At 41.1% G+C, this 15,705-nt stretch overlaps 1 protein-coding gene across 1 annotated transcript in view; it reads left to right on the forward strand.

Moving 5' to 3' along the window:
• The window catches only part of STK26 (serine/threonine kinase 26), a 73,443-nt gene extending 58,075 nt beyond the window's left edge, over positions 1-15,368 (forward strand). Inside the window, exons 5-11 of the mRNA XM_073543491.1 lie at positions 65-222; positions 4,031-4,216; positions 6,151-6,293; positions 6,587-6,680; positions 7,042-7,104; positions 8,581-8,717; positions 11,778-15,368. Of these exons, the coding sequence (XP_073399592.1) occupies positions 65-222; positions 4,031-4,216; positions 6,151-6,293; positions 6,587-6,680; positions 7,042-7,104; positions 8,581-8,717; positions 11,778-11,799 (803 nt within the window). The 3' untranslated portion in view covers positions 11,800-15,368. The remainder of the gene's footprint in view (positions 1-64; positions 223-4,030; positions 4,217-6,150; positions 6,294-6,586; positions 6,681-7,041; positions 7,105-8,580; positions 8,718-11,777) is intronic.
• The last annotated feature ends 337 nt before the right edge of the window (positions 15,369-15,705 follow it).

Raw genomic sequence — 15,705 nt, forward strand, 5'->3', positions numbered from 1 at the left:
AGTTTACCCCCTGACTGCAGCTGGGCTGACTGCCATCCATCTCACGTTGTCGTATGTCTTACAGCTGCCAATGTCCTGCTCTCAGAACAAGGTGATGTCAAACTTGCTGACTTTGGTGTGGCCGGACAGCTGACGGATACACAGATTAAAAGAAATACATTTGTAGGGACTCCTTTCTGGATGGCGCCTGAAGTCATACAACAGTCTGCTTACGACTCAAAGGTGAGAAAGCAAATTTTCATCTGTTCGCAATGAACGTCTATGGGTATGAAGGAAAAAGGTTTATTCCTGTGTCGTACACTGTTCAGCGAAGTCTTATACTCTGAGCCCCTAATTGGATCTGTTTTGCGTTAAAGACCAGTTCAGACTTTTCCTGGATTTTGCCCCTTCGGCACTCTACAGTGCTCCGCACATAGCCTTCGGCCGCCTCAGCATCTGACCCATGTGCACATCATATGGTCGACTGGTCCACTGCCACTGAAATTGGTGGGTGTATGTAGGCCGATTTCTGTGCAGTGCGATCTTGACTTAAAGAGGACGAAGTATGTTTGCTGCAGTGACATAAAGGACCATATTGGGAATCCCTGTATGTGGCGAGAGGCGCGTGTGCTGCGTTTTACTGCTTTTTGGACAACTTTTTGTTATAATCCTCTAGAATCAGTAGTCGCAGTTTTGCCATCTGCTATGTACATATCCCGGTCAGTTCATATCTGAACTCTGCTGTGACGACTTGACTCTACGCGTTTCTTTGATACATTATACATATATTGTTGCATAGCAAAAAAAAAAAAGGAAAGGCAATCTGGAAACAGTGTGTCCTTCAGCAGGAGACTTGGTAAATTTGCTCCAGGCATTTTTAAAATAAAGTCTTTGTTTTCCCTTTGGACGCTGGAAATGATGCACTGAGCATTCTAGTAATTGCTGAGTAGCGTCCCCACTTGTTTTGATCCTTGCTGTTCCGTGTCCCTATGTGCTATCACTGTAAGCCAGGCCAGGGTGATTGCCGACATACAGTAACTGGTAAATAATTGTGATACATTGTGTCTGCTTATTTTACATAACTTGTATAGTGAGCATTTGTAGACGTAGGATAAGTCATTCTGAGTATAAATGTATATGAACATGATTACCACTGGCCGTCCAAGGGTGACACTACTTTTAGGCTATGTGCACATGTTGCGGATTTGTTGTGTTTCCGAAAGTCTTTTTTCTGCCCAGAAATGCACCAAAAACACAAAGGATTACTAAAGCAAGATTAATCAATGAGAATCCAGAATTGTTGCGCATATGATGCGGGAAATTCCATCCTTATTCGCAGTGTTTTATTTTCCGCAGTATGTTCTTTCTGCGCATCTTCAGCGTTTTTCACCCATTGACTTCCATTGAGTCTCTGAAATCTGCAGCAGAAACGCAGATGAAAAAAGGTTTGCTGATATAGTGCGGATTTCATATGGATTCAGTGCCAAAAACGCAGCAGATATGTTAAAAGGACATGATGTCAGAAGAAGGAAGAGTTTGTGGGCAGAGAACCTAGAATAGAACCTATCTTGGTTGAAGCACATCAACAATGGAGGTTGGACTTGAAAATGACTTTTCAAATAATAAATCTTTATTTAGCTAATAAATCTGCATGAAATCCGCACAGAAAAGCATGGAATTTCCACTACATTTTCTGCCAAGAGGGGGAGTGGAAGGGGGGGGGGTGGAATATATTTTTCCAAAAGCTTTTTTTGTTTTTCTACAACGACTATGGAGGCCATAACAAGATATAATGGGCAAATGGATGACTTTAGGCTGTGTGCCCACGTAGCGATTTTTAAGCGTTTTTGCCGCGATTTTCGGCGCGAAAACGTTTAAAAATCGTGTACAGAACGCCCCCCATGCATTCCTATGGAATTCCGCACATGCTGTGCTAATGCTGCGCTTTTTTCCGCGGCGGAATCCTGTGTTTTTCCTGCTGGATATTGAGTCCATTTTATACGGAGTCGTACAGTTCCTCTTGTCAGCAATGTCCCCCCCAGTGTCATATTGTCAGTACTGATTGCACAGTGTGGGGTCACACCAACACACGGTTGTTCCAAGGGGAGTAACAGAGGAACATCACCACTAATACAAGTGTGTAGTAAAATAGACATGACAGGAGCGTTAAGTACACATTCTGAAACCCATCGGTTTTTATGTACGAAAGAATAGGTTACATTTCCTTTCATGCATTGATTTTACTGCCTAGCTTCCTGCTGAGCCTTTTCATGTAGGATTTATTTTTTTATGTATTCATTGTATTGTAAGACCGTGTTCTGCTGTGCTGGCTGGATGTTAGATCTTTTATCTAGAGCGCAGCATTGTGTTTTGTCCCAAGGCAATAAAGAGCTCAGCAGGTGATAAAAATGCACGACAAAATAGCTCGAAAGAGAAATACAAGTATCTGGTGAAAGAAATGTACAGCTTTTAACCTATCAGAAAGCAATAGTAGGATAAAGTATTAAAGGGGCCTGTAACTGGTACATAATAACCCTTTCTGACGCAGCGCTTAACCAGCTGTGACATTACTACTCTCAGCATGCTGTGACCGGCCATGCTGGGAGTTGCAATTCTGCAATAGCACAGGTTGTGTATTTTAAAAGACAGCCCATTCGATGATGGTGGAAATTAAGAAAGTGCTAACTCTTGTAGTGAACCGATTGATTATATGCAGCAAATGGCAGCTTGGTCTAAATCAGGATGGTGTGAAGTTATTGATCAAAAACTTATTGTGTATTTACACTGCATGATTCTCGTGTTTCCCGATAATCGTGCAGTGCAAACAGGCTGACAGTCACCCGATGAACAAGCTAAATGTTACCAATTGCTGAAGATTGTATTTCTTTGGTGCTCATGGATCCCAGCAACTGGGCTCTGGAGAGTCCCGGCTGAATGGAGCAGAGGTGGATCATGCGCTCTGCCGCTCCTTCATTCATTCTTGGAGTGCTGGAGTTTGCTGAGCACAGTGCATGGATGATGAGCAGCACTCCTATTAGGATTAACGGGTTGACCTTTAATCTGTTCAGCCACGACTCTCCAGAGTCCTGGTTCTCAGGATCAGTGAAGAGCCGCCAGCGATTCGGAGGTTATTCCAAATACCCTAGGTGGCAGAAGTATTTTGCTTGATTTGTATTTTAGTTAATTTTCTTTTCTTTGTATGTTCAGTATTTGCAGCAGAAACTTTAGCAAATTCTGGAGTGTTGGCTGGAGAAAACGCTGCTTAAAATGCATTTGTTTTTGCTTGTATTTGTTTCTCCAATTCATTTGAAGAGGTGAAAAATTTATACCTGCAAGGAAAAAATAAGCTGCTTGTGATTTCAGAAATCTTATTCACGTTTCTGGTACAGTGTTATTTTGCAGCAAAAATGCAGACCTGGGAACATTTACTTCCTCTCTTAACCTTTGACTATTTTTTACAGCCTTTGGGTAGAGTTTTTTTCCTGTGTTTTGATGATGTGGGCTGGGTTTAAGGTTTCCTGATGTTTTTGGCTGTTTCACCAATAGTTACTTTTTAAAGTTAAAGTTGTCACATGCACTCCCTTTTGGAGTTATTTGATGTATGATAGATATTGACACTATTTTGCAGAATTTGAAACCTTTTTTTTTTGTGTATTAAAAAGCCACAATAAAGTTAAATGAAAAATAACCTTTTGGTGATGTTGGACAAAATACATAAACTTTGTGTACCATTTTGAAGAATGTAATGTAAGAAAGGCAAAAGAAAAGCACATTGCTTAAAACTCAATGAATTCAGGCCTGAAAGTTTCACTTACTGATGGAAAGTCTCTTGACAATGTGACCTGGATCCTAAATCTGCCATCATCTGATCACCAGATGGACTTCCTTTTTCAGAGTAGAGGTTTGGTTGGTACTGTGACTTTTTAAGGTTAATGCTGAATCTTATTGGTGTTGCCCTTTTATCATGGATGGTGTTTTTCTTTTTTTGCCTATTGTTCCTATCATTCATTGCATTTTGGTTAAATTGGACGTGTTCCTCTTTGTATTTCAGGCTGACATCTGGTCTTTGGGAATCACTGCTATCGAATTAGCTAAAGGTGAACCACCCAACTCTGACATGCATCCGATGAGGGTCCTATTTCTCATTCCTAAAAATAACCCACCCACGTTAACAGGGGACTTTGGTAAACCTTTCAAAGAGTTCATAGATGCCTGTTTAAACAAAGACCCCTCCTTTGTAAGTATTCCTAGGTGTAGGAGGTAACCTACGAGATGTTGGTGCCTGTTTGCATGTATGCCGCGAGAACTCGTCAATCTATCTTATTTACTTGATTGTGTTTTATTATATAAAATGTATTAATAGTTTAGCCCTTTTTTGATTTTACTGAAAAGCCAGATCACCCAAACTTTCTATAGCGAATGTTCATGCCTGTAACAAGTCTGTGGAAGCCAAACAGAAGTTGCCCGACTGATGGAAATGTGGTGGGGGTGTACCGGAGACATTACTCATCAGACCTGGATCATGGGTGGTCATTGTGTGGCACCTTAACTGTGTGTTGAGATCTAAAATTTCTGTTGACACACACACACACACACACACACACACACACACACACACACACACACACACACACAGGGGAAGAAAATACTCATCTTCGTAGCAAAGGATCCCTCTGATAAATCCTCTGCCGGACACCGGTAGAGCATCGGGGGATTCCATTATATACAGAGGCTGATATGCCTAGGGTATCACGATGTAAGGCTGGTTTCACATTTGCGTTTTTTTTTCGCGGTAATTTAGCGCTAATTAGTGCATGCGGTTTTTTTTCCTATACTTTGCATGGGATGCGCTTATGTGCGCATACAAATGCGTTTGTACGCGTTTTACCGTGCATGCGTTTTTTTGCGGTATGCGCTCGGGCGCACAAAATGCAACCTGTTGCATTTTTTGTGCGTCCGATTTGCCTCAAAAAAACGCATGCGCGCGCAATGCGTTTTTTTACAGCAAGACACCCATTATAAGTCTATGGTGAGCATATGTGCGCATTGGCATGCTTATGTATGCGTTTTTTTGCACATGCGTTTTTTTTTTTTACCATTAGTTTAGACAATGGAATTTAGGGGTTTGGGTAAAGTTAGGGTTAGTTAAGGGGGTTAGGGTCAGGGTTAGGGTCAGGGTTAGGGTTAAGTATGGTTTGGTTAAGGGTTAGGGTTAGGGTCAGGGTTAGGGTTAAGTATGGTTTGGTTAAGGGTTAGGGTCAGGGTTAGGGTTAAGTATGGTTTGGTTAAGGGTCAGGGTTAGGGTCAGGGTTAGGGTTAAGTATGGTTTGGTTAAGGGTTAGGGTCAGGGTTAGGGTTAAGTATGGTTTGGTTAAGGGTCAGGGTTAAGTATGGTTTGGTTAAGGGTTAGGGTCAGGGTTAGGGTTAGGGTTAAGTATGGTTTGGTTAAGGGTCAGGGTTAGGGTTAAGTATGGTTTGGTTAGGGACAGGGTTAGGGTTAGGGTTAAGTATGGTTTGGTTAAGGGTTAGGGTTAAGTATGGTTTGGTTAAGGGTTAGGGTCAGGGTTAGGGTTAGTAAAGTCATGGTTTGGGTTAGTGTGAGGGGCCACCTAATGTTGGAAAAAAACGCAAACGCGGTAAAAACGCACTAAAAACGCATACAAACGCTTAAAAACGCTGCATTTTTTTCATGCATGCTCATAAAAATGCTTGAAAAAAACGCAGCAGTTGTATGCTTTTGTATGCGTTTTTCAATGCGTTTTTTTGCGGGAAAAACGCGCTGCAAAAAAAAGCAAGTGTGAAACAGGCCTTAGGCAGCCTTTTTGGCAGAAGTTGCAATAGAAAGTGCAGTCCTATATATTGTGAGTCTTGAATTGGCTTCTCAGAAAGATTTGCATCATCAGTACAATGACAAAAAGACATTTATGCACCACGGCCAAAACAGAGAAATGCTAATATCTAAAAGATGTCATAACTAGTAATATTTGACTACTACGACTTATTACCATTCTCTGGGAGATCCACGGGCGTATGTACTTTGTATAAACAGTGACGGTGATTTACGATGTCTGTATTGTGGCTTGTGTCCCCAATCACTGCAGTTGTGTAATGCTGTTAATCACCTGCCTATGAGTTGCGAAAAGGTAAAATAAAACCTGTTATGTTTCCTAGCGACCCACAGCCAAAGAACTTCTCAAGCACAAGTTTATTGTGAAAAATGCCAAGCGGACATCTTACCTAACAGAGTTGATCGACAGGTATAAACGATGGAAGGCAGAAGGGCACAGCGACTCCGAATCTGACGACTCCGATACGTAAGTACTCACTCACTGATTAAGTTTTATAGCCTATTTTGCAGTAAATTTTCTGCTGCACGCTGTCGGCTTACAGATGTATGGTTATATTCAGGAATTTATTTTACTAGACAGATACAGAAGGTCCAATCTAAAGGGCCCTTGGCTAAATGTTTGTACATGGGGGGTGGGGGTGTCCAAGAGCTCAATTACCCGTCAGCTATCATGTATGGCCGCCTTGAGGGTTACGGTCAAAATGTAAAGCAGAATAGTATGCAAGAAGACTGAACCTTATATAATGTCCTCACTCACAGGGAGCCCAGCAATAAGGAGAACAATACACATCCAGAGTGGAATTTCACCACAGTTCGGAAGAAACCGGATGCAAAAAAATTGCAAAATGGAACAGTAAGTGCCCATAGGAGTCTGGTGTCAAACTTCAGCCCTATATGGTCACTCCTTTTTTTTTTTTTTTTTTTTTTTTTTCTTTTTAAGTTCCTGTGGTTTGGAAATACATTTTCCAGTACAAAATGCTCCAAGTTCATCACGCTGCAGTTTGTATTCTGGTGCCTTACCTACTTACAGATATCCTGTCTGCTCTCATTACCAGTGCTGGTGACAAACTTTTTTACAGCGGTTTTTCTTTTTTTGTGTTCCCCCTCACATCTGTAATGTGCATATTCCTGGAAGAGTCTGGTCTGTTAGTATATTCACAAGCCACATGTGTCTATGTAGCGTTACTAACCAAATTGTGTGCTTTTTGTTACAGGATCAAGACCTTGTAAAAACGCTGAGCTCTATATCGGCAATAATAGCCCCTGTTTTTTCTGAGGTATGGTCTCCAAGTTGTAGGTGTTTTATAGGTACTCTGGTTCTCATATTGTAGGTTTCAGTGACACCACTATTACACCTTTTTTCTATAGTCTCTTGCAAGGTGGGCCACTCTGTTTACACTTCATATGCGCACTAAGCGATCGATACATTCAGTGCACGTAGGCTGCCATCGCTCTTGGCAGCACACGTCCTGTTTACACAGGACTATGCGCTGCCGAGAAACCAAGAATCATTCGAGTAATCGGCAGCCTGTTTACACTGCACAATAATCATGAAAAGGTCGTTCCTAGGAATGATGATTATGCTTTGTGAATGTGCCTTTAGTCCTCTTCCCACTTAAGTTCAATTGAAAAATGGAGGATTCTCGGTTAGTACAATTTTGCCATCTGGATGCAAATGATTGAAATATGGCCATCGCTCTGCTGTTTCATGGGCACGAACGGCTACAGAGAGGGTCAAACAGTGTATCCTGGAAGCTTTTTGACCCATCCTACTAGATTTTATTAGCCCAGAGTGTACATTTATCACTTCATATTGCATTTAGTACAAGCATAATTTGAGTAATGCTCATTTTCGCATAATGGCCTAGGTAGACCTCTATATACCATGCAGTCCTGTACATGCACCGTATATACTTGTGGGGTGTCAAGAGAAGGGATCCTGTATGACTCCCTGTTCGTATTAATAGTTTGAAAAAAAAATTGCATTCAGCTACAATATATAACTTGTAGTAATGTGTGATATATAAGGGAAAATAATAATGTCCTATAATTAAATGCAAACTTGTGTACGCAAAAATGGCCAAAAATTCTCCACTCCAGTTCTGTAACTTCATCAAACTTCTACAGCATCATCAGGACCATGGAAACAAATTTGTGCCGTTGAACTTCTGATATCTTCCCCTCTTCAACAATCTCTGCCATTGTTCTGTTTTCATTAAATAGGCGACATTGGCGGAGGCCTACCTCAATCAGGGTATGTGCACATGCTGCGGATTCTGCTGCGTTTCCGCAGCGTTTTTGGCTCTGCAGAAACGCAGCAGATTTTGCTGCGTTGTACAGTACCTTTATTTCCTATGGAAATAAAAAAAAGCTGTGCACATGCTGCGTTTTTTTCCGCGCGGTTTTGCTGCGGTTTACAATCCGCAGCATGTCAATTGTTTGGTGCAGAAACGCTGCGGTTTTACACCTCATCCATTATGAGGTGTAAAACAGCAGGGCAAAACCGCAGAAAAAACGCAGATAATCCGCAGAAAAACCGCAGCACTTTGTCCTGCGGATTTCCTGCGGTTTTCTCTACAAAATCCGCAGAGACTAAAAACTACGTGGGAACATACCCTCACAATCTGTCCGCCTTATGGAAAGGTTACAAGCCTCTCCAGATGATGGTGCTTCGGGTTTAGTAAAGAAGAAACATACAGTTCTAATTTTGTAAAATTCTTTGAAGCCTTGAAATGTATTTTTCTTTTTTGCAGCTTAAACAGCAAGACAGGAACAACACCGTGAGGAAAAATGCAATTGAAGAACTTGAAAAGAGTATGAACCTGGCAGAAGAGACTTATCCTGGAATTACTGACAAGATGGTAAAGAAGCTCATGGAAAAATTCCAAAAGTGAGTAGAGTTATTATGTCATGTCAAGTTTTTTTTTTTTTTTTTTTAAAAGCCTTTTAAGGGGCTGTCCGGAACAATATATACATTTTTTTTTACTGCAGGCCTAAGAGCTAACAAACAGCAGGTATTTGTTTAACTAACTGCATGTTCTGCCTGGCGCCAATCTCTGTTGGCACAGATTGATCACAGACAGTTCCTGTCATCTGATGTCATGTCGACTGAGCAGAAGCTTCTGTTTGGGAACCCAGCTGTCAGTCAGTTTAAAGGGAATCTGTCACCCATATTTAGTGATATCATGTAAAGATATCACCCAATTGTGCGTCCCATAAGGATTCTATTAGGGCTTTTGACTCCCCCGACCCTGCACCTTTGAGGCGTAAATACCTTTTTTTATCTTGTTGGAGATGTATGCAAATCGCCGCGGTCCGGTCCGATGGGCGTGGCTTAGTCTCCTCCCCCCCCCCCCTCGGCTTGCTGAACGTAATCTTCATCTGTGAATATCACAAATGCCGTTGGTTTCCGTGCTTGCGCATTGTAAAGGCCTCCGGCGCCTGCGCAGTATGCTTTGCCCAACTGTGGGCAAAGCATATAATCGGTACTGCCATTGCGCCGGTATTTTTCAGCGCGGTCTATGCCCCGGAAGTCTTCACATGCAGGACACACTTCCGGGGCATAGGCCATGCTGAAAAATACCAGCGCATGCGCAGTACCGATTGTATGCTTTACCCACAGTTGGACAAAGCATACTGCGCAGGCGCCGGAGGCCTTTTCAATGCGCAATCGCGGAAAACTACGGCGTCTGTGATATTCACAGATGAAGATTACGTTCAGCAAACCGAGGAGGGGGGGGGGGGAGGTGAATAAGCTCCGCCCATTGGACCGGACCGTGGCGGTTTCCATACTTCTCCACCAAGATAATAAAGGTTTTTATGTATCAAAGGTGCGGGGTCGGGGGGAATCAAAAGTCCTAATAGAATCCTTATGGGACGCAAAATTGGGTGATATCTTTACATGATATCGCTAAAAATGGGTGACAGATTCCCTTTAATGTCATCAGTTGCAGCCCGGAAGAAGAGCTGCTCTGTTGATACGGAGCATCTGAATCGCCGGCAGGCGCGGTCAGTGACCACTCTGAGGCGGGTAGGATAGGCAGGTAGTTGCTAGCTACTAAGTAAAAGCCTACTTGTTTTTTTTTTTTTTTTTTTTTTAGCGCCAAGTGAAAAACAAAACAAACAATAATTCTAAGGCTAGTTTCACACTAGTGTATCTACACGCAGCGCACGGCGACGCTAAGCCCCGCCCCCTGCCGCACCCTATCTTTAGCATAGGGTGCGCAGACCATGCGCTAGTAGAATTTTGCTTGCGCTGCGCCCTTTTGACGGTGAGCCGAACGCACCATGTTGCATTTTGGTGTGCTCGGCGCACCCTCAAAAGGACGCAGTGCACGCAAAATTCTACTAGCGCACCGTCTGCGCACCCTATGCTATAGAGATGGTGCGCAGATCGCGTGCAGCGATGTGCGCTAGTAGGAGGAGATGACCGGAGGGGGCGGGGCTTAGCGGCGCCGTGCGCTGCGTGTAGATACGCTAGTGTGGAACTAGCCTAACTCCTTAAAATAGTTGTCAAAGACTTAAAGGGGTATTCCCATCTCTATTGTAACCCAATATTTGAGGTATAATAGCAAATACATACAATTAGAAATGTAGTATAATTTTTCTGATTCACTATGTCTCCTCATCTGCAGGCATTGCAGGACCTTGGATATTCAAGGTTACGACGGCTAGCAAGTAGCTAACTCTCTTTCAGTGGTCGTAAACATGGATACCTCAAGGTCCTCAAATAGCTGCACATGAGGAAAGAGACAAAGCGAATCAGAAAAACTATACATTTCTAATTGGTGGTATTTGCTAATTACACCTATTACATACTGCAATAGGATTTTGGAGCTGGGAACACTCCATTTAACAATTTATGACCCATTCGCAAGATGATGGGGCATCAGTATGAGATCAGTGGTGGTCCTGATACCCAGCACCGCAACTGATCTGATGACATCTGCTCCGACAGTCCACAGTAGCTCCGTAAATTGTTTAGTAGCCGCTATGGAGTACTTTGGCTCTGGTCTTATTGAGATATAGCACAATATTGGGCAGTGGATACAAAGCAAGGCACTGAGCTGCTGTCATCCAGCCTGTTCATGGCTTATGTCTGCCCAATCAGTGGGAGTGCTGCTCTAAGGCTAGGTCATCAATTAAGACAACCCCTTTAATGTATAGGACACATTAGGTGAGTACCTCACTGTATACTGAAGGTTTGTGTGTGTTTTGCTCCCTCTAGTGGAGGAATGTGGAATTATTGAGATGTTAGATAAGTAGTGATCATTTTATTTATATAGCGCCAACATGTTCCACAGCACTTTACATTGCATTTACTTTGCATATATTAAAAGCAGAAAGCCAGAAAAATTACGCCATGGCCAGGTTCACACCTAAATAGCCATAAATACATAAGTCAGTCATGCCTGCAAAATTGCTTCCTTGTGGCAAACTGGTGCAGGAGCTGCTTTCTATTGCATGCACTATTCTGGTCTGTGCGACATATCGCTGGTGTTCACAGGCCCTTGGGTCTGCATGCTATGAGCGCATTGATCTACTGTAGCTGACGTGCCACAATTTCCAATTCTCCAAGTGGACCCGTTAGTCCTCTTGGAAAAAGTAAAAACACCTTGGGCTCTCTCCAGATCCGAGACAAGGACCAAAATAATGCATGTAATGTAAGGGCATGAGCAGAATGAGCCAGTCACGTCCAAAATATGCAGATATGATCGGCCTGGTTTCCATCACTGCCATCTCTTCCCCCTGTCTTGGGTCACCCACCGTAGGGGGAGATATATGTGTAATCCTGCCTTACTCTTGTTGGCTTCAATGTCACAAATATATTCTCCATTTTGATGCCAGCTAATTTCTAATATTACACCACTTGTGTGTTCCAGTCTCCTCAAACTTTTTATAAAGTAATGTTATAAAAATTTTTTACATAATTCTTTGATTTGTTTTTCAGGTTTCCAGTCAGTGACTCCTAAGTATCATGTTATGACCATGACATGGCTGTAAAAAAAAAAAAAGAGAAAAATGGAAAAAAAAGAGGGACACCCACCAGAAGATCTTCATGCCTGGCCGTGCTTAGCATTTTCAGCTCCTTGTGCCTTTTGGGTCTTTGCAAAACACATCCATGACCATAATTGAAAGTTTGGAAGGAAAACAAAAACTTTTTTTTTTTTTCTTCCTCCCTTTTTTTTGTTATATATATTTTTGTTTTGTGATGGTGTAAATGGTTTTTATATTTTCTGGAAATTATTTTGTAAAGACTGAAGACTTTTACTACTTTAATCCTTTGTTGAATTCTCCATGTTGATACGCTGTTCTTGCTGTTGCTAAGTTAGTAACCCGTGCAAGTGACGACAGTATGTTTGTGGTGGTTGTGTTGCACTGTACACTGATGAAATCTACTGGTCCTTTTTTTTTTTTTTTTTTCTTGTATGATTTGATTTCTGCCATGTTTTGATAAGATATAGGATGAGAAATTGCTAAGTTATGTGAAATAGAGCAGTTCTGTATCATGGAGGCACAATGGAGCTTCTGCGCAGCAAGCATTTGCTAATGACAGCACAGTTTCTGTGATTGAGCACTAGTTCATGAAAGTAAAAAAAATGACCATCGGGCCTTGGAGCTCCATAGAGAAACATGACGTGGTCCGTGCTACGTCTGCATTCCAGCCTTCAACAGAAATGTCAGGACAAGTGGCACTTAGAGAATACTTCTAAAAATGTTGAAAGCCGCTTTTTTTTTTTTTTTTTTTTTTAAAGTGAACAGTGCAGTCTTGGGTATGGACCAGAGACCTTGCCAATGAGTGCTATGTCACTGGTCTATAATTTATATTTAGGCTGTATTTTCCATAGGTTTTGGCTTTAGCTTCATAGTGAATCTCTCCTTTACATGTCCTTTTTGTTTTATCCAAAAGTCTTTGATTAATACAGCTTTGTAGAAGCTGGAGCTTTTTTTCTGATACAGAGCTACTTTCCCTGCAAAGACATGCGTTTTAAAGATTGGTTACCTTCTGCCACCACTAGAGGGAGCTTTAAAAGTTTACTGCATAGTGTTCTTAATTCAGTTAATCAGTTTGCTCCTCAACTCCCTCTAGTGGCGGCTGCAGACAGCAGTGTACAATGGCAGAAATTTGGAGCTCTGTCAAAGAAATATTCTGCACTGAATTGAGCCTGTTAATAAAAAAAAAAAAATGGATATTCACTGACAGGTTTCACAGGTTGCAGGTAATAAAATGGAAAGACATATCACCGCACTGCTGAGACTTGGGTCGCATGTATCTTTTTCTATACTTGCTGGAAAAGCTAAATAGGTGGAAGTGAATCTGTTGCTCAGTATTCATCCACCTTCCTTTTAATATACTTAAAGGGGTTACCCTCTACTGAGCCCTTAATGGACACTTAATCTGAATAGCAATGTGGCAGCCGTCTCGCAGATTTGACATAACGCTCTCCTATGTGTAGGGTCTTTATTTTTCTTTAAGAAGAATTAAAGCAATATATATTTATTTTCATTTTTTTTTTTGCGAGAGTAGACAGAGGATGTCTAATGTATTGCTTCTAGATTTTGCCTGCTTTGCATTGCAGCAATGTGATGTAGGTTTTTTTTTTTGTTTTTTTTATGGTTGGTTTGATAAAAATAATGTAAATTAAATGCTACCGCGGTAAAGGCTCGGGCCTTTACGTATCACATGAAAAACCTAAAAGAGGCCCGCTCCACCTGCACAGGCAGAGGACAGAGACAATGGTTTGCACCAGCATCCCCCTAACATCAGATGTCCCATGTAATATATTCCGCTTTGTTTTTTCCAGACTTTTCATGCAGAACAGCACCATGATGTATTTATACTCCTGTGAATGTGTTTTAAACCTGTATTTACCATTTAATATACAAGTAACTAAATTATAGAGATTGTCTCCGACACGACCAGGGAAAGTCTTGATGGTTGGCAGTATAAAATATAAAAAAAAAAAATACTTTCCAAACAACCGGCAGAACTGTAAATGGAAGATTATGGTACTGCTTGATGGGATGTTCTGTCTCAAGACGTCCCATGTACATATATACATATATATATATATATATTGCTTCCGCATGTACTTCAACGTTTCTGTTTCCTTGAAGGTGGTGTAATTATAATATTATAATATGTGGTTATATGGCTATATTATAATATTATGATCTGTTAGTGTGCATTTATGATTTGAGCCCAATTTTTTTTTTTTTTAAATGTTAAAGGGGCTCATACCCACTTGTGCCAGAGACGTTTGCCGGCACGATCCTCCTCTGTGGTGTACGGCCACCAGTCTCTCACGCACCGTACAAACTATCTGCCAAATCTATAAAAAAAAATGTATCCGGTGCGTGACCGACACACATTTTACTCCAATTGCCATTGCAGTGTTTGTTTTTTTTGGGGGATTTTATAATGATGATAGATGTTAAAAAGGATGTGACCGCCAGTATCTGATGCAAATGAGCATGCTGCATTGTCAAGTAATTGTTTTATAGCCACCCATAGGGATGATTCACCTGGCAGCATACATACTGCTTTTTTGCTGTGAAGAACTGGCAGCACAATGTCTTAATAGCTACTCGGAAAGCTTTTTTTTTTTTTTTTTTAGCCAGTTATGCCATGCGGCCTTGTCCAGCATTTTCAACCGTGTAGCGTAAGCCTTATACTGATCAGGTGCTGTGACCTTTGCCTTGTACATATATATCGGGTTAGACTGCAATATGCAGTGTTGATCCACAAACTTCTGGGTGCATATATAATGGTGTGTAAAGGAGCGGTTGCTTGTTCTGTAGCAGCCAGTGAGCTTTGTTCTGAGACTTTGTTGTGAGATTCGCCCACAAAGACAAAAAACTATGGCGGGCTGCGAAGATTACAGCGCCGTACTACTGGTGTATGTCTATCACAAACCCAGACGATCAGATGATCTTTGCAGAATTTAAAGCCCTCATAAATGTAATATACATAATATAGAGAGTTAAATTGCTTCAAATTGCAGCATGCTTATTTCCACTGCAGGGTAGATCGATGCCCCAACCCCCCCCACCCTGCCCCCCAACATAATTCCTGCTTTAAAGGGGACACTTGAAAACATATTACTGGCTAATGCCAAGGAATGAGCAACATTTTCAGTGGTGCCTACACAAATGAGTTCACTTTCTTTTTTTCTTGTTTTTAATTTTAAAGAACCATTTCTGTATTTTTTTTTTTTTTTTTTTTTTTGCTCTCTAACTCAACTCACTTCAAATTTATATCTTGAGAAGTCTGAAAATAGTTTTTGAAAACAATGTTATCGTTAAAAAAATAAAATATTTTTATAAATATATAAACATTAAAAGTTGTAAATATGGTCAATCAGAAAGCTTTATAAGAACTTCACAGATAGAAATAAAAAAAATGAAAAAAAAAAAGAGAAAAAAGTGGTACCCATATATCCTTCGTAGTTATTACTCTTGTAAATCTGTTAATAGAGTAAGCTTATTTCAATATTTCAGGGGATTTTAAATGGTTTAAGAATAAATATTTAAATTCTGATCCACTTGTCTGTATTTTTTTTTTTCTAATTGTTTAACGATTGGGCTACATTCACACCAAGCAGATGTTTCTTTGCAAATTCCTAGTACAGTCCCCATCTCATCTGAGGGTATATGCTATGGATTTTACTGCATGCCTAATACCACACATTTTCATCTGACACTTGTTATTGCTATGACTGATTTGTTTTCAGCTCTTCAAAAATGTTCTTAGATTTACTTGACACATTTACACTTCTCTGCTCCTGCACCATGTTGACTTAAAGGGGTTGTCAAGGCTTGGGGTTAGTCTGCAGATAGACTTGTGAATACGCACGTTACATGCAAATCACATTCTT

The sequence above is a fragment of the Dendrobates tinctorius genome, unplaced genomic scaffold (genome assembly GCF_039654945.1).
Source record: "Dendrobates tinctorius isolate UK_male_01 unplaced genomic scaffold, ASM3965494v1 ptg000133l, whole genome shotgun sequence".
Classification (NCBI taxonomy): domain Eukaryota; kingdom Metazoa; phylum Chordata; class Amphibia; order Anura; family Dendrobatidae; genus Dendrobates; species Dendrobates tinctorius.